The sequence below is a fragment of the Neoarius graeffei genome, chromosome 13 (genome assembly GCF_027579695.1).
Source record: "Neoarius graeffei isolate fNeoGra1 chromosome 13, fNeoGra1.pri, whole genome shotgun sequence".
NCBI lineage: Eukaryota > Metazoa > Chordata > Actinopteri > Siluriformes > Ariidae > Neoarius > Neoarius graeffei.
In genome coordinates, this window is record NC_083581.1 from 75,840,735 (window position 1) to 75,864,295 (window position 23,561).

At 41.2% G+C, this 23,561-nt stretch overlaps 1 protein-coding gene across 1 annotated transcript in view; it reads left to right on the forward strand.

Annotated features, from left to right (window-relative positions):
- Window positions 1-14,792, forward strand: part of tbpl1 (TBP-like 1) — a 40,046-nt gene extending 25,254 nt beyond the window's left edge. The window contains exons 6-7 of the mRNA XM_060938525.1: window positions 9,970-10,064; window positions 14,299-14,792. Coding sequence (XP_060794508.1) covers window positions 9,970-10,064; window positions 14,299-14,378 — 175 coding nt within the window. The 3' untranslated portion in view covers window positions 14,379-14,792. The remainder of the gene's footprint in view (window positions 1-9,969; window positions 10,065-14,298) is intronic.
- The last annotated feature ends 8,769 nt before the right edge of the window (window positions 14,793-23,561 follow it).

The window sequence follows — 23,561 nt, forward strand, 5'->3', positions numbered from 1 at the left end:
AGTGCTGGTGATTTCTCAAATCTGATTGATTGGTTAGAAGTCTTCATTTTCTCTAACAGCAGCCTAAACGCCACAAGAGAACGTTTTTACTCAGAAAAGTACCTTGGATGATGTTTTTAAGAAGGCACCACCACTAAACATGTTCAGGTTTCTGTCAGATGTGTTTTTAAAGCAGCTCATTTGGTTATTTCTTTATGCATTCTATCCGTTATTTAATTTTATTTAAATATTAAAATATTTAATCGCAATTAAAATGCATTATTGTCCATAATTAACTCATGATTAATCGCAAATTAATTGCACATTTTTATCTGTTCTAAATGTACCTTAAAGGGATACTTTTCATGTTTTTGGGGAGTGCGAGTGGCACTCACACATTTCTCAGAATAAAACAAACTTTCTCACTCACACACACACCTTAACTCGTCTTCTTTTCTCCCCTCTGGACCATCAAAAGCATATAAAAATACACGCGTTTTATGTAAACAGTCAGAACGCAACAATATAAGTTGATTCTGTACATCAGTGCACTTTATCATGACTTACATCAACCAGCTACTCACTACATCACTCACACTACGTCACTTCCTGATTTCCCAAACTATGGGGGCCCCACAGGATGCACATCTGTTAATCATACGTTAAAAAAATTAGGTGTTGAAAGGAATTTGCATTAACGTGTTGTCATCATGTCAACTTCGACAGCCCTATTTTTAATTATTTATTTATAAAGTAATTGTAATATCTGCTAGAAATGTTTTGCCATGATATAGCCTCAGGTGCTGACATGGCATTAAAAGAACCTCCTCACTCACTCTATAACAGCAGCACATGTTATCGGCTCTATAGTGGCACCTTATACATGGACATGTACAGCAGAGAATCTACATAAATGGATTAAAAACATGTAATGCGCTACATGGCAAAAAGTTTGTGGACACTTGACCTTCACACCCGTATACGGTTCTTCCTCACACTGTTGTCAAAGTTGGAAGCACACGTTTGTTTATTCTGTAGTGTTAAAATTTCTCTTCACTGGAACTAATGCCGCTTTTCCACTACCAACGCGGCTGAGTCGGGCTGAGCCGTGCCGTGCTGAGTCGAGCTGAGCGGGGCTGTTGGAGTTGCATTTCGACTACAACCGCGCTGAACCGTGCTGGCTGGAAGTGGGTGGACACATTGGGTGGAGTTAGCGAAAGTGGGTGGACATCATGTGATGTCGTTAAGTGGCGCAAACAGTGACATCAGTGATCTTTTAAGCGGTAGTCTCACGACCCGGATAGTAAACAATAAACATGGAGGACATGGAGTCGTTAGTGTTGCTGGTCTTGGTGCTGTGGCTTGTTGTCACCGACAACGCCAACAGATACTGGCAAGAGCGTATAGATGAGGCGAGGCGCATAAGGCTTCAGAAATTCTCGTAATTCGTAATTATTCTTCTTCTGGGTTTACGGTGTTTACAGATCCCAGCGTGCTCGCGGGGCGTGTGTGGGCATGTGAGGACACTCCTCCTCACCAATCAGTGCACAGGGGAGTGTCTCCTCACGCCCCTAGCCCCACTCGGCTCGGTTTGGCTCGCTTCAGCCCCACTCCAAAACCGTGCGAGTTTTGGGTGCTGAGCAGGGCTGAAGCGAGCTGAGTCGTGCTGCTCTGAGATAGTCGAAACGCGAGCCGTGTCGGGCTGAAGTGAGCTGAAAAAGGGTAGTGGAAAAGGGCCATACAAGACCCAAACCTGTTCAAACCAGACAGTGTTCCTGTCCACAAAGCGAGCTCCATGAAGATATGGTTTGCCAAGTTTGGAGAGGAAGAACCCCAGTGTCCTACACAGAGCCCTGAACACCTTTGGATGTACTGGAACACCGATTGCACCCCAGACATTACTCCTCACCAGAGGTGGACAAAGTGCCCAACTTCATTACTTTAGTCAAAGTACAGATGCCGCTGGTCAAATGTGACTCCGATACAAGTGAAAGTTCTCCAGTCAAATTTTTACTTAAGTTAAAGTACTGAAGTACTTACTTTTAAAAATACTTAAGTATTAAAAGTACATTTTCTGTCAACGTGTCATTGTATTATTGCCACAACGCTTACAAAACCTCATGCCGTTACCAAAGACAGAAATGTGAATTCACAAAATGAACACATGCTGTGCATCATAGTGGTTTAACGTTAAGCTCGCTAGTCAGTGAAGGTCCACCTGACATGCTAGCAAACTCTTTTCAAACTCGAAATCATATTGTATAGCTAACGTTACTAGAAAAGAAAGATTTCTACATTCTGTTTATTTGGCAAGATTATGCTAAAACATGTTACTGAAAGGATTTCAGATAAGTTAACATTATTCATTTGAGCATAACTCCATTTTTACATGCTAACTAACAGCGTCCCAGTTAACTAGCTATGTGTTAACGTTAGCCATGGACAAGGCGACGGCAACTTGGTGGGCAAATCCATAGAAAGTCATTTGACTAACCAGACTGCACAGCTATAGACCCCTTTCACTGACGTCACCTGAAACCGGAAGTAAACAGACCCTGCGCCATTTTGGAAGACCAACAAACTCGTGATAAGGGGATAATAACGGCAGCGGTATGTGAACCCACAAGAATAAAGTGGAGTGGCAAACGACTTAAACAAACAAATCTGAGCTGTTTTATTTATGATTTATTGGCCCAACAGTAGACTTGAAAGAAACCTGTGTGTGAGACTTGGCAAAAAACTGTGGATATAATGGATAAGTCTGTGCATGATCTGCGGACACTTTGAGGTAAGCAAACGCAAGAAATTCAGATTTAAAACATGCTAAATTGGCCCCAAGTTGATAACTGTATGAGGAGCAAGCCTCCCAGACTTCTACAATTTAATAATAATAATAATTTAGGATGGTTTGGGGCTTGCTCGCTGCTGCCAGGTTGGTTGTTGAGTAGCCTGACTGTTTTTTTTTTTTTCTTGCGTGTGGTATCATTGTTGACGTGAGGTTGTTTTTTGAACATGCCAATGCGGACACGATTTCCCCTGATGAGTTATGACTTCAGATGCGATGCGTGTGTGGAGGTGTGGAGTCCGCGTGATATGTGCATAAGATAGGCTTCTCATGTGTTTGGAGATCCGCTCCGAGACGAGCGCAAGCACACACACCCCCAAGGGAAAAAAAGGGGCCCCCCGAAAATATCAGCATAGTTCGAACACTGAGTGTAGGCACTGGGTGTAAACAACAAATAGTTTACAATGTCTGGGTAGCAAACAGATGGCAGAATTGGTGTCCGGTCCTCCTTATGTTTCCATTCTCCCTTGCCCCGAGTCTTATCATATGGGTCAAACCCATCAATCACAGCCAGTTTCTCCACATACCGTGCCCTTTCTGCAGCTGGTAATGTACTCACATAACCAGAATTATCATCCATCGTGTCACTTTACTCTCGCTCGTACTTTGTTTTATATTGTGAGTGCATGTACTTGGTCTTCCAATATGGCGCCTAACAAAATCTCGCGGCGCAGTGACGTCATGTGAAAGGGGTCTATTGCAGCATTATCGCTAGCTCTAAAAGCACAGACAACTTCATTACAAGCTTTCTCTTGGAATAAAGCGTTTATATACCTCAATATGCTTCTGCAGGTCGGACAGTAAGTTTTTATAGGCCGTGATGTTCATTTTAGGCAAACAAAGCAAACATTTAAAATGAAATAAATCTTTAATCCTTTCAGAAAACTGAAACATGGCTTCATGGGCCACGAGTGTGTGCGTTCCCCAGAAGAACCGCCTCCTTCCATTCTGCCATCAACTGATCGTGTTCAAATAACGCTGCTGAGAAATCAGTGAACTTGATTTTATCCAGTCTATGGACGAGACGTGACCCTAGTGATTACTGATCGGCTGTCTCAGTGTCACCTGCGGAAAAACCAATCACGTTTTAGAAGAGAAAAGAAAAAACATCCACTTTCAAAGCTGCTTCATAGTCACGAGTAACGAGGACCTTGACAGAAATGTAGTGGAGTAAAAAATACGATATTTGTCTTTCAAATGCAGTGAAGTTAAAGTCATAAGTTTCCAAAAAAATATACTCAAGTAAAGTACAGATACTCAAAAAGTGTACTTAAGTACAGAACTCAAGTAAATGTACTTCGTTACTGTCCACCTCTGCTCCTCACCCAACATCAGTGCCTGATCTCACTGACGCTTCTATGGCTGAATGATACCAAATCCCCACAGCTACACCCCAAAATCTAGTGGAAAGCCTTCCCAGAAGGGTGGAGCTCATTATAACAGGAAAGAGGGACTAACTCTGGAACGGGATGCTCAACAAGAACATATGGGTGTGATGGTCAGGTGTCCGCAAACTTTTGGCCATACGGTGAAGTTTTCTGCGAGAAGACTTATCATTTTTAGGAGTCAATATCACAACTTTAACTCTGTTAAGACCGTCTTAAGTTTTCCGACTTCGGAATGTTGGAAAGTCTTCAGGACAGAGGGTTTTGCAGCGTCTTGGGGACAAGCTGCGTTTTTTTTTTTTTTTGCCTCAAATTCAAGAGAGACGAACGAGAGGCTAGTGAGGGGACAGCCGGGAACAGGAACTGAAACCGGAAATTGTTTCATGGATCTTCCACAACATTCAGTGTAACAATTATTTTATCCACAGTCACTGGATATGAGCAGTCGCGCACTCTGATTGGCTACTCTACTACTTAGGATATCGGCTCATCTACCGTGAGGAGAGAAAAACAAAATGGCTGAGCGTGCTGTTGAACCAACCGAGGACGAAATAAAAGCTCTACTTGAAAACAAAATCCCCCAAAATACCAAAAAAAAAGCAACAAAGTATTGGATGATAAGAACATACTATTATTATTGTTATTATACTCAGCAAAAATAAAAGCTTGACACTCATTATTTTTCAAATAGTGTTTAGAAACTTTTCTTGAAAGAGTTCTTGTTGTGATTGTGGTTAAATGCATTGTCAAGGGCATTACGTCACACATTCATTCTACTGGTCGGGCCTACGTAGCACGTGCGAGAGCACTGCACGCTAAAATCACGTTTCCACGTGACACAAGTGACGTGACCTGTTGATACACGTGCAATTGATCTCACGGTAGCAGAGTAGAGTGTCATCTCAGAAAAACAAGGTTTTATGGTTAATTATTCGTTAATTTGCAATGCCACGACTGTCAAACATTCAGCGTGAACGTGCCATTGGCATGCTGAATACGGGAACATCCGTCACTGACGTTGCGAGGGTTATGGGATGCAGTCGACAGACCATCCATAATCTCCAGACACGTCTCCATCAAACTGGCACCACAGCCGACCGTAAGGAACCCTCCACAGAACTTGCAGGAGCTTGGTGCCATGTTGGTACAAATATGGCGGCGCATTCCCCAAGCTGTGTTCAGACGCATCATCCAATCCATGAGGAGACGTTGTATCGCAGTTGTGAACGCCCATGGAGGACACGCCCGATATTGACCTGATTTCATTAAGTTGTGACTCACAGTTTTTGATCATGGACATTGTCGTCGCATTTCCGGTGGAACCGATTCCATGACAAACATGATCTGTACGCTATAGCATCTTTAATGACAAGATAATTGAATACAGTCGTTATTTCAAACCTATTTTCCAAAATGTTCAAATTATTGACTTTGAAACGAGTGTAAAGTTTTTATTTTTGTTGAGTATATTATTATCATCATCACATTTTTCACAGATTGCTCCTGTCGTTTTGCCCGTTTGTTTACATTCTAAGCGGAAATTATTTTGTCGGACGTTTTGTATAAAGTTATTATTTATCAAATTTGCAAAGAATAAAAATAAAAATGCTCTGTTTCTCAAAATCCAGTGAATGTGGATAGAATAAAAGTTATTCCATTCAATCTCATCATACATGGATTATAACTGACCATTAGCTCATGATGATGTACGACTCAATTTCTTAAAATAATTGTTAAATACGTAGAAAATATGTCATGTTGTGCCTTGATAAGTAAATTGACATTCTTGGCAAATTGCCATCGTGTAAGAGGAATAAAACACGACAGTATGTGCTGTTATTGGAAAATAATCAACTTCAGGGTGGTGATGGTACATCACACCCCAAGTGTCTTTATTCCTTACATTAAAATGTATTTTGATATACTACAGCTAAATTGCAGGTGAGGTAAAGAGAGACTAATCAGCTACAGTTGATTGAATTTGGGATTTCAAAGTCAAAACCATTTGGCATTAAACTGAGGAAGTTCAGTGCGGCTACATGTCACAGGTTTAAGAGGAAATGAGAGACCTGTTGCACACTAGAAACGTCTGTTTATTCAGCAGATGCTGGTCACCCAGAGCGGCTTCGGAGTAATAAGCCGTTTCGCTATTTCATTTATTCATAACAAGGCAGAATAAAATACGAGCATAGACCCGAGCAGTTGAGGGTTAAAGGCTCAGGGGCCCAGAAGTAGTTCTTTGACAACCCTGAGATTTAAACTCCCAGCATCCTAACCCAACACCACTGATTTATCGGATGTTTAAAATCCTGTGACTGATCGCCACAGAGGAAGATGACAACAGCACCCTCTGGTGGTGAGAAGGCTGCAGAGACCTTCAGGCTCTCGGAACCACAATTTCAGTTGTGGAGTCCAGCAGTTTAACAGAGATAACTGATGTCATTCAAGATCACTTCCAGGTTTAGAGAGTGTGTTAGAGCTCAAATGTTCTTCAAACCTTCATGACTGTGATTGTGCTGTAGCTCCAAACACAGCTATGCTGAACACCTGTTCTGCTTGATCTTCGTATGGATCTCACACGGAGACTGTAGATTTGTACTCGAGAGTTGCCACTGTAGCCATAAAGACTGTCCCGTGATTAAACCAGAACTCAATCCACTCATACGTGGTACTGTTTGAGCCGTGTAGAAGAAGAGTACTGATTTGGAATCATTATCCGGTGTCACCTAGAAGAGGATGGGTTCTGTTTGGAGTCTGGTTGAGTCAACTTTTCTTCCTCGTATCATCTTGTCACTGTCACACACCTGGTTTACTCATAAGGGATCTAAATTTACAGATTTCTGTAAAGCTGCTTATTGATAATGTCTAATATACAATACCAGTCAAAATTTTGGACACGCCTCCGAATTCAGTGTTTTTTTAATTTAAAAAAAAAAGTCACTTCATGACTTAAAGTAATGATGGATGTCGTTTGTCTTTACGTAGTTGAGCAGTTCTTGACACGATACTGATCACTACAGTTGTGTTGAATAGGGGTATTTTATTATGCATGTTTTTATTATTTACTACAACCCCGATTCCAAAAAAGTTGGGACAAAGTACAAATTGTAAATAAAAACGGAATGCAATAATTTACAAATCTCAAAAACTGATATTGTATTCACAATAGAACATAGACAACATATCAAATGTCGAAAGTGAGACATTTTGAAATTTCATGCCAAATATTGGCTCATTTGAAATTTCATGACAGCAACACATCTCAAAAAAGTTGGGACAGGGGCAATAAGAGGCTGGAAAAGTTAAAGGTACAAAAAGGAACAGCTGGAGGACCAAATTGCAACTCATTAGGTCAATTGGCAATAGGTCATTAACATGACTGGGTATAAAAAGAGCATCTTGGAGTGGCAGTGGCTCTCAGAAGTAAAGATGGGAAGAGGATCACCAATCCCCCCAATTCTGGACCGACAAATAGTGGAGCAATATCAGAAAGGAGTTCGACAGTGTAAAATTGCAAAGAGTTTGAACATATCATCATCTACAGTGCATAATATCATCAAAAGATTCAGAGAATCTGGAAGAATCTCTGTGCGTAAGGGTCAAGGCCGGAAAACCATACTGGGTGCCTGTGATCTTCGGGCCCTTAGACGGCACTGCATCACATACAGGCATGCTTCTGTATTGGAAATCACAAAATGGGCTCAGGAATATTTCCAGAGAACATTATCTGTGAACACAATTCACCGTGCCATCCGCCGTTGCCAGCTAAAACTCTATAGTTCAAAGAAGAAGCCGTATCTAAACATGATCCAGAAGCGCAGACGTCTTCTCTGGGCCAAGGCTCATTTAAAATGGACTGTGGCAAAGTGGAAAACTGTTCTGTGGTCAGACGAATCAAAATGTGAAGTTCTTTATGGAAATCAGGGACGCCGTGTCATTCGGACTAAAGAGGAGAAGGACGACCCGAGTTGTTATCAGCGCTCAGTTCAGAAGCCTGCATCTCTGATGGTATGGGGTTGGATTAGTGCGTGTGGCATGGGCAGCTTACACATCTGGAAAGACACCATCAATGCTGAAAGGTATATCCAGGTTCTAGAGCAACATATGCTCCCATCCAGACGACGTCTCTTTCAGGGAAGACCTTGCATTTTCCAACATGACAATGCCAAACCACATACTGCATCAATTACAGCATCATGGCTGCGTAGAAGAAGGGTCCGGGTACTGAACTGGCCAGCCTGCAGTCCAGATCTTTCACCCATAGAAAACATTTGGTGCATCATAAAACGGAAGATACGACAAAAAAGACCTAAGACAGTTGAGCAACTAGAATCCTACATTAGACAAGAATGGGTTAACATTCCTATCCCTAAACTTGAGCAACTTGTCTCCTCAGTCCCCAGACGTTTACAGACTGTTGTAAAGAGAAAAGGGGATGTCTCACAGTGGGAAACATGGCCTTGTCCCAACTTTTTTGAGATGTGTTGTTGTCATGACATTTAGGCCCACTTTACACGGGGACGGTCTGAAACAAAAACGCAAAAGTCCGTTTTCGTTCTCACTTTTTTCCGCGTCTACACGACCGTTTTCAAGGAGGAAATCTGCGTCTATACAGTGACGCATAAATGTGTGGATTTCAATTGGATGTGCATGCCAGACGGCTAGGTGGTGCTGTGAAAGACCTCCGCTATGTCTGCACGCATGCGCAACGTCTTCCGTCTTTTCTGATCTGCACATCTGTGCCACGAAAACTTTGACTACTCTGGCTATGGTAAGTAAAAAAGTAAGAGCATGCTATACCCGCCTCTGTTCATTAACGGTATGTGTGCAGATTCGGTATAGATGTTCGAAGGACTCCTGGACGTTTATTAAAGCTGCCAGAGCAGCTTGAAGGTCCGTTGGATCGATGTAATCAGACATGCTCTTACTTTTTTACTTACTTTCTTACTTCCCGGGCCGGCATGTACAGTATATGACATATGTATGACGTAAACGCGTACCCGACGTGAGCAGATCCGAGCAGAGTTTCGCGTATTGGGTAGTTTAGACGGATATGCAACAGGGGCTGTTTTTAACTTATCCACTCTGGAAGGCGTTTTCAATTTTTTCCGTTTTTCAGCCTCGGAAACGCCGTCCCCGTGTAGACGAAAGGCACTTCCGATAAAATATTTAGTCGTTTTTACCCGACAGCGTCCTCGTGTAAACGGGCCCTTAAAATCACCTAATTTTTCTCTTTAAATGATACATTTTCTCAGTTTAAACATTTGATATGTCATCTATGTTCTGAATAAAATATGGAATTTTGAAACTTCCACATCATTGCATTCCGTTTTTATTTACAATTTGTACTTTGTCCCAACTTTTTTGGAATCGGAGTTGTATTTAGTGTTTGCTCTCAAGCACATTAAGAAGGCAAGAAACTTGTCCACTAATTAACTTTTTAAGAAAAGGCACAGCTGTTAATTGAAAAGCATTCCAGGTGACGACCTCATGAAGCTGGTTAAGAGAATGACGATAGTGTGTAAAGTGTCAAGGTAAATGGTGGCTACTTTGAAGAATCTAAAAAACAATATATTTCATATATTTCACTTTTTTGTTTACCACATAATTCCATACATGTTCCAGATGTTATTTCGTAGTTGTGATGTCTTCAGTATCGTTCTACAATGTCGAAAATGCAAAATACAGACAAACTTATGAATGAGTGAGTAGGGGTGTACAAACTTTTAACTGGTACTTTACATGGATTTTGTCCTTCAGCTACGAGCCCGAGATCCACCCAGCTGCTTCATACAGAATTAAAACCCTTCGGACCACAGTGCAGGTGTTCTCCACAGGCAACATCACCGTTACAGGTACACACCACACCGCACCGCACCACACTACAATTTCCTGTAGAAAGATCCTCCAGGTTTCCACCAGGGTTCCTCCAGAACCTTTAGTGATACTCAAAGGAAGGAATGAGAACTACACAGCTGTGCCGTGTATGAACTCATGACCTTTATATAACGTAACAGAGATCTTATGAATACTTTAAAATATATAGAAAATATCCATCTCAGGATTTGGCCTGTGATGTATTAATGGAGAAATAAACCACTTGGAGCATTAAGCACATGGCTTAAAGACTTCCCGAGAGATTTACTGAGTTGGAAGCAGCATGCAGGCCGTCATCCTACAGCAGTGCCAAGGAAATGGTGGATAGGTGATAAATTAAAAAGTGTTTTAGTGAGGTGCTGGGGCAACGTGAGCTGTCTGAGCAGCTTCAGCAGACCTCAGAATTCCATCAGAGCAAAGTCGACTCTACCGGATGGACGAACAGCGCTGATCCACAGGAGTGGAAAAGGAGGCTGTTCTGATCTCTTGGATAAAGCAGCAGTCAAACAAAATGCAAATAAAATTCAGCAGAAATGGTGAGTTCGGGCCCGGTCCCACAACACCGGTAACTATAATTAAACCCCCAAAATTGTAAAGTATTTAAAAGAAACAGAAATGGCTAAAAGAATACGGTGCTGTCCCACCACCCCCCGCCCCAATAGCTCCTGTTCCACACTCCAGCCCAGTCGGTGGCGGTAAAGTTGGTTTGCCAACCGACAAAAATCCCTAAAGAAGAAAAAGAAAACCCCCAAAAATACACACAAAAAAAGCAACAAAATATAGAATAAAAGTATTTCATGATAAAACATCTTTTTTTTCCAATAATAATAATTATTAATTATATTATTATTGCATTTTTCACAAATTGCTCCTGTCATTTCGCAGGTTTGTTTACATTCTAAGCAGAAATGATTTTGTCAGATGTTTTGTATAAAAAGTTTTTATCCCCCGTTGGCTGAAGGGCCCAAAGGGTGATTGTCGTGGCGATGTCTGTCCGTCCATCCCGGGAAGGGTGCTCACTGTCTGAAATCAACTCCCCTCACAATTTTTGGAGGAATTTCACGAAACTTGGCAAAAGGCCTTGTTATATGTCGGTAGTACGCATATTGTTATTTTTGTTCAATTCGGTCGCATTTTACCAGAGTTCCGGCCCTTGATTAACAACCTTGTACTTTCACAGTTTCATGAAGGTGTGCTCGCCTTCTCACATCAACTCCTCTCACAATTTTTGGACGAATTTCTCAAAGCTTGGCAAAAAGCCTTGTTATATGACGGTAATATGCAGATTGCAATTTAATTTCATTTGTGAAAATTTTACCAGAGTTTTGACCCTTGATTAAATAACTTGTATGTTGACAATTTCATGAGGGTGGACGTTCTTCTGAAATCAACTCCTCTCACGATTTGTGGAGGAATTTCACCAAACTTGGCAGAAGGCTTTGTTATATGACAGTTATACACAGATTGAAATTTTGTTAAATTTGGGCCAATTTTCCCAGAGTTATGCCCTTGATTATTAACAAACTTGTACTTTGGCAATTTCAGCAAGGTGTGCTTACTTTCTGAAATCAACTTCCCTCACAATTTTTATCCCCCGCTGGCTGAGAGGCCCGAAGGGGGATTATGTCGTGGCGATGTCCGTCCGTCCGTCCTGGGAAGGGTACTCACCTTCTGAACTCGACTCCTCTCTCAATTTTTGGAGGAATTTCACAAAACTTGACAGTATTCTTTGTTGTATGTCAGTAATACGCATATTGCAATTTTGTTCAATTCTGTCACATTTTACCAGAGTTATGGCCGAGTCACCAGCAGGGGATATTAAAGGGATAGTTCGGGATTTTTGACATGAATCTGTATGACATCCCCATCAATAGTGTCGTGCAAATACACTGACTTACCCCCTGACAGCATCCTGTGAGTCCAGTTCTTGTCCAGTTTTGGTCCAGACGAAAGTAGTCCGGCAAGTTTGTTGGGGTCACGAAAGTAAAACGTTTTTCTTCTCAAAACAGTATGTGTTCAAAAGAGTGATATATTTGCATCACAAAACCGTTGCCAAATAAAAAGTCAGACCTCGAAATCGCTTGGCACTATTTTCCTGCGCGCTGCCGGCTTCATCCAGCTGCGGCTCCAGCTTCAAGGATAAGCTGGAGCCGCATAAGTAGGAGTCCCGGCGGGTGGTTTGTATTCGATTCGTTTATATCCCGACCTTGTTAGCTGTCAGATTTATGTTCATGGACCCGGTAAGCTGGTAAATAATATTTATTATTATTTTTTTTCTTTACCAAATTCTAACAGAAAACGAGAGCGCCCGAAAGGGAAAGCTGAGCAGGAGCCGCCTCAGGGCTGTAATGCAAATTGCTTTCCTCCTCAGTATACAAGTGCGCTTCCATGGCAGGGAAAAAGAAACTACCACTGCTGCCTATGTAGTGCCCTATTTATACAAATAGGAGTCATTCAGGATTCAGCCATGACACGGAGCAAAAACATGGCTGAATCCTGAATGACTCCTATTTGTATAAATAGGGCACTACATAGGCAGCAGTGGTAGTTTCTTTTTCCCTGCCATGGAAGCGCACTTGTATACTGAGGAGGAAAGCAATTTGCATTACAGCCCTGAGGCGGCTCCTGCTCAGCTTTCCCTTTCGGGCGCTCTCGTTTTCTGTTAGAATTTGGTAAAGAAAAAAAAAAAAAATAAATATTATTTACCAGCTTACCGGGTCCATGAACATAAATCTGACAGCTAACAAGGTCGGGATATAAACGAATCGAATACAAACCACCCGCCGGGACTCCTACTTATGCGGCTCCAGCTTATCCTTGAAGCTGGAGCCGCAGCTGGATGAAGCCGGCAGCGCGCAGGAAAATAGTGCCAAGCGATTTCGAGGTCTGACTTTTTATTTGGCAACGGTTTTGTGATGCAAATATATCACTCTTTTGAACACATACTGTTTTGAGAAGAAAAACGTTTTACTTTCGTGACCCCAACAAACTTGCCGGACTACTTTCGTCTGGACCAAAACTGGACAAGAACTGGACTCACAGGATGCTGTCAGGGGGTAAGTCAGTGTATTTGCACGACACTATTGATGGGGATGCCATACAGATTCATGTCAAAAATCCCGAACTATCCCTTTAACACTCTTGGTTTTTATCGAATTTGCAAAAAATAAAAACAAAAATACTCTGTTTCTCAAAATCCAGTGAATGTGGACAGAATAAAAGAGTTATTCCACTTAATCTCATCGTACATGGCTTACAGCTAATGAGGCACACAGCACTGAGTTGGCGATCAGCTCATGTACGATTCGATTTCGTGTAATAACCAACTCTGATGATCCCTCTGCCTGAATTTAGTTCCAGTCTGGAGCAGAAACACCACAACTATAATCCCTGCTATAATATCGCTTGGTCCTGACACTCAGGGAAATAAATGTACGTGGTTGTTACCTGATTGGTCAGATGTTTTATCGGATCAGGTCCAGGCCTGTAAAAATGGCTCCAGAAGTAATTTCACCAATACGGATAAACTCAGGCCTGGGCTATAGGGCTCGTTATCGGTCTGGTGTGAGCACCGACCACATAAACCGCAGGGGATCCATTTATGTATAGTTATCATTATAGTTGTAGTTATAGGTGTTGTGGGACCGGGGCTTTACTGAAGCACAAAGGAAACGAGATGTAAAAGAGATACATCTGCTCCTTGTGACTTTACAGTGGTGAACTTTGACCTGTGAATTCACAAGCCTCGGGTTTGTGAGCCAATAGAAAGCAAGAAGGCGGAGCTGTGGTCCATTTTTTATAGTAAGAGTAAAGGAGCTGCTTATTACTAAGCAGTAATAAAATTCAGTAAGCCCTCATACACTGTAAATGAGGGTGGAGCCATCCTGGAACAAGCCACACCCCCATCAGGATAGACGTGTTTCCTCATAGCATAAACGTAATCAGGTCGAAGAACTTTGTATTGGCTTGGTATTAAATAAATCTTTTCTTTTCTAAGTAGAGCGAGGTTTTTTTCACTGACACTCTTGAGGCTCTCACACCCAAAATCACTCAATATTCTAAACACCATGTAGTCTGAGCCGCACCACTTCATCACACCACTTTACACACTTCTTCTATCCATCAAAATGGACCATTTTAAACGTATAAGATCTGTAGACATGTTCTGGAGGAGTTGTCCCTCATGTCTTTAACCTCTTTCTCTCTTCCCAGGACCAAATGTTCAGAGTGTTGCCACGGCTGTGGAACAGATATACCCTCTACTGTTCGAGTGTCGGAAAAAACTGGCGTAACACACACACACACACACACACACACACACACACACACACAGAGTCTGGAAAAACTGAAGAAGCACCTTATAAGTGAATGTGTTGTAAGACATTAAACTGTCGGCCTCATTGTCGTGTAGTAACTGAACATTTTAATCAAACGTTATTTTAGTGCATGGACACCAAAGTCAATGAAAAGCTGTTGCTATTTTCAGAAATGTTGGAGTTTTACCGAAAACTGAAGCTGGCTTTAGTAGAGCGACACCGAGGACGGACATTAAAACGACAGCAGACGCACTAAACAGGATGTGATGTAATATTTACCTGCTGCATTCTGTTGAACAAGAACACTGTTTTATGAGGCAGTGTGCAGATTACGTGTTTATGTAATATGTTCCCATTTTGTATTTTATAATAAAGACTGAATAAAATAATCATCATGCTGCATCTCTCTTTCTTCGATCAGTGTACACGATCAAGAATAAATACAGCCAGGATCGAAACGGGTGTCAAATTTGTGCTTTAACATGAATAGAGTTCATGTTTAAAATATTGCCGCAAGCAGCGATGAAGGGCCCGAGCACCTCCGGTATACCAAATCCGGCATGAATCCAACAAACTGCTGAGGAGGAGAACGTCAAAACATGAGTAACACGTCAAAACGCACAAAACCAAAAATATCTCGCTTCCTGTTGAGTATACAATGTACATTACAATTTTGTTCGTCTTGGGGCACCACACACACCTACCAAATTTGGCACGGATAGGTGAAACTATATACCAGGCAAAAGTCTCATTGATGTGGGGGTGCTATGGAGTCCCATGGACACACCCAGGGCCAAGCCTCTGTCTGTGAGTAGCGGTGGCCAGGACTGATGTGTGTACCAAATTTCATGAGTTTTTGCCCATGGGAACCACCTCAAAAATGGCCAAGTCTTGCTAACGAATAATAATCAGGGCCTGAGCACTGGAGGTGCGCAGCTTCCAGTGTCCACCGGAGGGCACTGCACCAAGGTGCAAGGCCCTATTCCAGGGGTTTTCAAAGTGTGGGAGAGTCAGCCCCCCCTCGGAGAGCAAATAAACAACAGCGCCCCCCCCCTTTACAAATTTTGTTGTTGCTATACTTAATGTTCCATTCGTATTTTTAAAAAAATGGTTGTTGTACACATTTTTTTCTTTTTCATATTTTAAACATCGGGGCAGCACGGTGGTGTAGTGGTTAGCGCTGTCGCCTCACAACAAGAAGGTCCGGGTTCGAGCCCCGTGGCCGGCGAGGGCCTTTCTGTGCGGAGTTTGCATGTTCTCCCCGTGTCCGCGTGGGTTTCCTCCGGGTGCTCCGGTTTCCCCCACAGTCCAAAGACATGCAGGTTAGGTTAACTGGTGACTCTAAATTGAGCGTAGGTGTGAATGTGAGTGTGAATGGTTGTCTGTGTCTATGTGTCAGCCCTGTGATGACCTGGCGACTTGTCCAGGGTGTACCCCGCCTTTCGCCCGTAGTCAGCTGGGATAGGCTCCAGCTTGCCTGCGACCCTGTAGAACAGGATAAAGCGGCTACAGATAATGAGATGAGATGAGATTTTAAACATCTGTGCTTTTTTAAAACATCTTGTTTTACACATTTTAAACATCTCATAGCATCGTTAGCTAGCACTTCTTGGCAGACAACACACTGTGGCAGTGGAGCATCTTCAGATCCAGTCCATGAAAATCCAAACTTTAAATAATCGTGGTCATACTTCCTTCTTTTTTCAGTCCCCCCAGGATTCCGCGGGCCTTTTTTGTGATTGTTGCGGGCTAAAATGTCTGATGTTGCGGGGATTTTCCAAAAAATTGCGATGAAAGTTGCGTTGTTTTTTAGGTTTTTGTTGCGATTACATTGCGGGAGGAAGTGAAAGTTGCGAGAAATTGTTGCGATTTTCTCTTTTTGTGATTAAAATTGAGTATGTTAAATATTAAGTTATTACTGAAAAACTATTGATTAAAAAACAAAGACACTGAGAAATGGTCCTATAAACAACTTTACCAATATAAAAGATTACCAGGACTACAGAAATGCAGAAAATTAGGCTTTACTTATCCAAATGCACCTGTTGGTTCAAAAGTTAAAGTGCAGAGAACCTCACAGCACAACATGAAGTTACCTTAAAATATAATATAAATGCCTCAGCTTTCATGTAAGAAAAAACACTATTAATACTAGTACTGTGTGCAGGCAGTCTCTCCTGAAGACTAAATTAAACAATAATTATAAACTAATAAAATAAATGGCTCAGGCTTCAGAGAAGAAAAAAAAACAACTTGAACAGAATCTCACAGTATGATGCTGAAGCTGCCTAAACAATGGAAAATAAAATACCATTTTGGCAAAAATGTTGGCATCCATTAATTTCTTGTATTAAGTAAAAAAAAATAAAGTGCACACAGTCCTTCACTGTAAACATAACACACTTTCAGTAACAGAATTTAAGCCTACATAAACACTGACTCGCACATGCTGCTTCTCTTGAACGTATACACGGAAGTAAGGCGGAAGGTAGTTTGTCGACGTCACCTCAAGACGACGCCAACGATTGGTCAAATTTGCGGGGAAGTTGCGGTGATTGGATAGAATTGCAACACCGCCCTGAATTCACGGGGATTGGTTGAATTTGTGTTGAAGTTGCAAATCGCAACATCGCGAAATCCTGGAGGGTCTGTTTTTTTGCTTGGCCCAGACTCTGTCTCCTCACTCACTGTAGCTTTAGGTACTAAAAATCGATCCATTTTGTCTCTGGTAAAGGCTAGCTGAAGTTCACTAAATGTCCGCAATAGTAACTTATTCTGGTTTATTTTCCTCACGTTGCACCCCCCCTGAAGAACTCTGGCGCCCCCCAGGGGAGGCGCGCCCCACACTTTGAAAAGCCCTGCCCTATTCTTTTCCTAAAGATTCTCTTCTTACTCTTCTTTTACGGCCAAGTCTTGAAGAAAAAGAAGATCCTTAGAACAATAGGGCCTTGTATCTTGGTGCAGCGCCCTCTGGTGGACACCGAAGGCCATGCACCTCTGGTGCTCGGGCTCTAACTACAATGAATTTCCTGGTTTCACAGTTATACTTTGTGGGACACAGTTATAGAAGTGAGTTATTTATAAATCACGCTATCTGATCACTCCGATGAGGATGGGTTCCCTTTTGAGTCTGGTTCCTGTTGTTCGTCATGCCGTTTGAGGGAGTTTTTCCTTCCCACCTTCGCTTGCTCACTGGGGATAAATACATTTATTCGGGATAAAATTAGCTCATATGTTTAAAGTCTTTATTTTTCTGTAAAGCTGCTTTGTGACAACGTCTGTTGTTAAACGCGCGATACAAATAACCTGACTGACTCCTTGAAATGAAAGTGGTGTCGAGCCACATAAATAAAGTCATAAATGTTATTTCTTTGATGATCAGTTTCTAAGACCGACCACTTGATCCAGCACTCGCACCTGCCACACACTGCCTGAGATTATATTACCAGAGTGAATGTTGAAATCATGTGTTGTGCAATTTCTCAGAAAATCCAAGTGTAATCCAGCCTGCCTAGAAAACGAGAGGGACAGCTACGTGCTCAAGGATTAAAAGAGCATCGAATATCATCTGTTGTGAAACAGAAAAAGATGTGATGAATGAATAAAGGACCTGTTTGAAAGAAGAAGAAAAAGAGACATCTCTCCAAGTCTGAGAAAATCCTTAAAGCTAGACAGCCTTTCAATTTCATAAAATTAGTGAAATTTAGTTCCGTCTGAAATGTGGTGATTGTGATATCTGTTTATTTCTGTAATATCTCACAAAATATCAGGCCATTCTGCGGCTGGGAAGTTATTTAATTTGAGGCGATTAAAGCAAATAATGTGCAGGAAATCGCTCGCTTCACGCAGTCAAGCAGACAGAGGAAGTCCGTGTGCGCATGCGCAGGTTTACCTTCTTCATCCACAGTGTTGCATTACTGCCATCTACAGGTTTCCCTTTGAGCGTGCACTGACAGTTCCATCATTCTGTCGCTAAACGAACAGCTGATCACACCGAGGTGCTCGCCGAGCGCCCATATTTATTAGTTTGGTCCTGTGTTTCCTTTCCTTCGTATATAACATAACATCTTTTCTTCTCGCTTTCTTTCCGTTACTGTAGTCAGTCTTTCACGTTTCATTCGCACACTCACGTCCTCCATTTTTCTCTCCGGTTTCAAATTTGTATCCCACAATGCCTTGCGTGAACAGGGAAAGCCCACCACATAATACATGATGTAGTATCTTGAATTGAGTCATGGTGAAGCAGGAAAAAATAGCGGAGATTTAGGGCCATGTGGCCTGAAATTCATTAATTGTTCTATTTAAAAAAAAAAACAAATAAAATTAGAAGCCTGTGACTCGAATTCAGTAGCTTTTGGTCCACTAAACAAAACTAATTAGGCGTCGGGAAAATTCTTTGTATGACTTACACTTGAAAAATCTGAAAGGCAGTCTACCTTTAAGTTTCCAGAAAGATCAACTGGAGTCCTAAATCCCCCCCCCATACACACACACACACACTGATGCAAAGACATTTCTCTGTGTTTAAAAGGTCGTACTTTGAACATTTTTATTATTACAATACTCTACCACACTCTCATAGCCATATCCAGTACACTACACATGATCCCACACCATTCCTTCCATTTCACCATCAAATTCATTTAAAATGTCAGGATTGTGTTCGACTCCTTTATTTTCACAGTTGTAGTTAAATCTAAATCATGACATCTGGCAGTGTGCACTTAAATTAGAAGAAGTGCAGTGGAGATACAGTAGTGGCACAGCGAGTATAAATATCTAATCATCAGTCCTTTAGTCTGTATAAAGTAAACCCACTGCAAAAAGGTGAATATTTCTTAAATATCTTTGAATGTATCAAATATTTCTCATTAAAAGATTAGAATAAAACAAATAAGATAATTGAGCCAATTTATGGCCATCATTATTATTATTATTAATTTTAAGCTTCTACTGATATGTACTTTTTCTGTTATACAGAAATACATTTATGAAATTAGCTAAAATATTCAGTATTATTCTATCCACATTCACTGGATATGAGCAATCGCATGCTCTGATTGGCTACTCTACTACTAGGATATCAGCTCATATACCGCGAGTAGAAGAAAAACAAAATGGCAGAGCGTGTTGCTGAACCAACCGAGGACGAAATAAAAACTCTTCTCAAAAACAAACCCCCCCCAAAAAAAAGCAACAAAATGTGGAATAAAAATATTTGATGGTAAGAACATACCTGTTTTATTTTTCAAGAATTATTATCGCATTTTTCACAAATTGTTGCTGTCATTTTGCTGGTTTGTTTACATTCTAAGCAGAATGCTTAGAAATACAAAAGAAAAACTTTTGTATAAAGTTTTTATTTATCGAATTTGCAAAAAATAAAAATGCTGTGTTTCTCAAAATCCAGTGAATGTGGATAGAATAAAACAGTTATTCCACTCAATCTCGTCGTACATGGGTTATAGACAACTATCAGCTCATGCACGACTCGATTTTGTGGAATAACTGTTAAATATAACATGAAAATTGTTTAAAAAAAAAACCCAAAACAGTAAAATAAAAACACTGGATATAAAAGTCTATCCCTGTTAGAATTGCAGGTTGTTCTAAGAAAAAAAGAAAAATTTCGATAACTCGTATCAGATCTTTCTCCACCTTTTATGTGATCCAGCATCCAACAGAATTCAAGTGAAAAATGGAAACAAGAAAAAAGTAAAAATAATGCAACCTGCCATTTTAACAGGGGTGTACAAACTTTTTTTTTAAAAATCCATATACATATCTATGCAGTAATCTTATACTTGTAAGAATAAAACACCACAATGTGTGCCGTTTCAGGAAAATAATCAACGACAGTCTAGTGCAACACAAACTGATGTAACTGTGACCACCCTGATGCTGATTATTTTCCTACAGCAGCATGTCCCAAAGTGTTTTTGTCCTTTTATTACTAAACAGCGTCACTGGATACTCAATTCTGATTGGTCAATTATGGCACTCTATAACAGACTGTTGCTATGGAGACAGTCCTGATCATCGATTCTGGAACATAACGTCCAATCATACGGTATCAATCCACAGAAAGAACTCTGGGAAATTTTGTTGCTTTAATAATCAAATTAACAACACCAGCTCATTGGCGACACCCTGTGGCCAAAAATGTTACTGCATCAAAAAACATGGAAAATTATTTTAATATTCTCATCTCATCTCATTATCTCAAGCCGCTTTATCCTGTTCTACAGGGTCGCAGGCCAGCTGGAGCCTATCCCAGCTGACTACGGGCGAAAGGCGGGGTACACCCTGGACAAGTCGCCAGGTCATCACAGGGCTGACACATAGACACAGACAACCATTCACACTCACATTCACACCTACGCTCAATTTAGAGTCACCAGTTAACCTAACCTGCATGTCTTTGGACTGTGGGGGAAACCGGAGCACCCGGAGGAAACCCACGCGGACACGGGGAGAACATGCAAACTCCGCACAGAAAGGCCCTCGCCGGCCACGGGGCTCGAACCCGGACCTTCTTGCTGTGAGGCGACAGCGCAAACCACTACACCACCGTGCCGCCTATTTTAATATTAGATTTACTATATCCGGAGAATATGAAACCTTCGATTCATTCACCTTCAGTGGAAACGTTTAGCTTAAAATTGAATTTTAAACACCAAGTAAGTTAATCTTAAGAAGGCTACAGAGTTTACGTTGCTATGGACGCAGTTTCAACCGTAGACAGAATCTAAGTTTTTCTTAGTGAAAGCAATAAAATAAATTTTAAATCAATATTTTGTGTCAAACTATTGATTTCTTTCGTAAGTAGCCATGTTATAAGTGAGATAACGTACAGTCATTATTGCGAAATAAACCCCGATGTGAAATGGAGGTATGAAAGTTTCTTATATACCACAGCAATCTGTCAACATAAATGTATTTCTTTTTTATTTATTTAATCAGGGCTCAATATTAATGGTAGTCCGACTGTCCGGGACAACTGAATGTTTGGTCCGGACAAGTCAAATCTACATCTGCCTGTCCGACGGGACGAGTTGAATATTTGTTGAAAATCATCGTTATTATAGTAATTATTCATCAATAAAGTTCCAACAAAACTAGTTCAATTCCCTCAGTGATCTGGCCGTGTTATTGTTTATGAAATTCCGGGAGTACAGCAGGTGCGCGAGTAAAAATAAACACATCATAATTTCTAAGTATAGATTATCAGGCTTTCATTGAAATCGGAGAAATGGCGATCAAACACGTCAATAAAATAAATCTCTGTGGTGAATCTTCATTTCATTTGGACTTTTATTGTATTTTTCTTTTGTATGATTCACAGCAACCAGTCCAGCCACTGGGGGTGCATTAGCGTACTTTTGTTGCCGGTCCCAAGCCTGGATAAATTGGAGAGGGTTGCGTCAGGAAACGCATCCGGCGTAAAACTGTGCCAAATCTAACACGCGGATTGAAAAGAATACCATACTGGATCGGTCGGGGCCCGGGTTAACAACGGCCGCCTCCGGTACTGTCGGTCAACATTAACCATCATAAAATGTCATAAAATATTTCGTGGGAATTTTACAGCAGTGCTGAACTCATGGCTTGTTTTCATTTATAACGCGATTCTGTCACCCTTATCATGTCCAATTTGTTTTCTTTTCGTCGAAAGAAAGTGAAAAAGATGACAATCCCAAAAAGATGAAAGGATGAACAGAAACCAAAGTCATATGAAAAGAAAAGGAAACGCAAAAAACACTCCTTCCGAAGTGGCTCACTGAATTTGACTGGATGGAAACGAGAACAAAATGTACTGTGTACTGTGGAAAACCTATGCAGCGAGAAGCACCTCGGTGGCCACAGGATCAGACATTTTTAGAATTGACCCTTGAATCTTTTAGGAGTCACGAAGTGAGTACAACACATGTACACGCTTATAAAAAATACCAATTAGAACAGTTGAAGGTGGAACATCTGTGAAACGAGTTAGTTCCTGTTATCACTTACGTTCTAACAGCTGTTCCTTCACTGGAGATTCTCATCTCATCTCATTATCTCTAGCCGCTTTATCCTGTTCTACAGGGTCGCAGGCAAGCTGGAGCCTATCCCAGCTGACTATGGGTGAAAGGCGGGGTACACCCTGGACAAGTCGCCAGGTCATCACAGGGCTGACACATAGACACAGACAACCATTCACACTCACATTCACACCTACGCTCAATTTAGAGTCACCAGTTAACCTAACCTGCATGTCTTTGGACTGTGGGGGAAACCGGAGCACCCGGAGGAAACCCACGCGGACACGGGGAGAACATGCAAACTCCGCACAGAAAGGCCCTCGCCGGCCCCGAGGCTCGAACCCGGACCTTCTTGCTGTGAGGCGACACCACCAACCACTACACCACCGTGCCGCCGCCCCAAAAAATACAAAATAAAAAGCAACAAAATATGGAATGAAAGTATTTGATGGTAAGAACATATCTATTTTATTTTTAATTTTTCAAGAATTATTATTATTATTATTGCATTTTTCGCAAATTGCTCCTGTCATTTCACCGATTTGTTTACATTCTAAGTGGAAATGATTTTGTTGGGCGTTTTGTGTATAAAGTTTTTATTTATTGAATTTGCAAAAAAATAAAAGTAAAAACGTTCTGTTTCTCAAAATCCAGTGAATGTGGAGAGAATAAAACAGTTATTCTACTCAATCTCGTCGTACACGGATTACAGCCGACTATCAGCTCATGTACGACTCGATTTCGTGGAATAACTGTTAAATATTATCCATACAGGACACTTTTTCGATGGAATAAAAACGTGTTCTATTCCTTTCTAGCAGGTTTCATTCATTTGGTTTGATAGCATGCAATATTGTTAGCATATCGCTTATCCTACGTGTATTGAGTCACTCTACCCAATGGAGAATGAGCATTGAATATGATTTACAATATTGCACGGTTGTCAAGACGACATGATGTCACACGTTGGAGATGTAAAACTTCCGCGCTAGCAAGTGACTGGGACAATTTGTAAACAAACATGGCCGCCAGGTTTGCTTCATTAAAAACGGAAGATATTGAGAGAATTTTGGCTGCCAGGTCGCTCCGTTGTGTGTCGCTGTCGATGTTGATTTTAAAAGTAACTCAGTAAGTTACA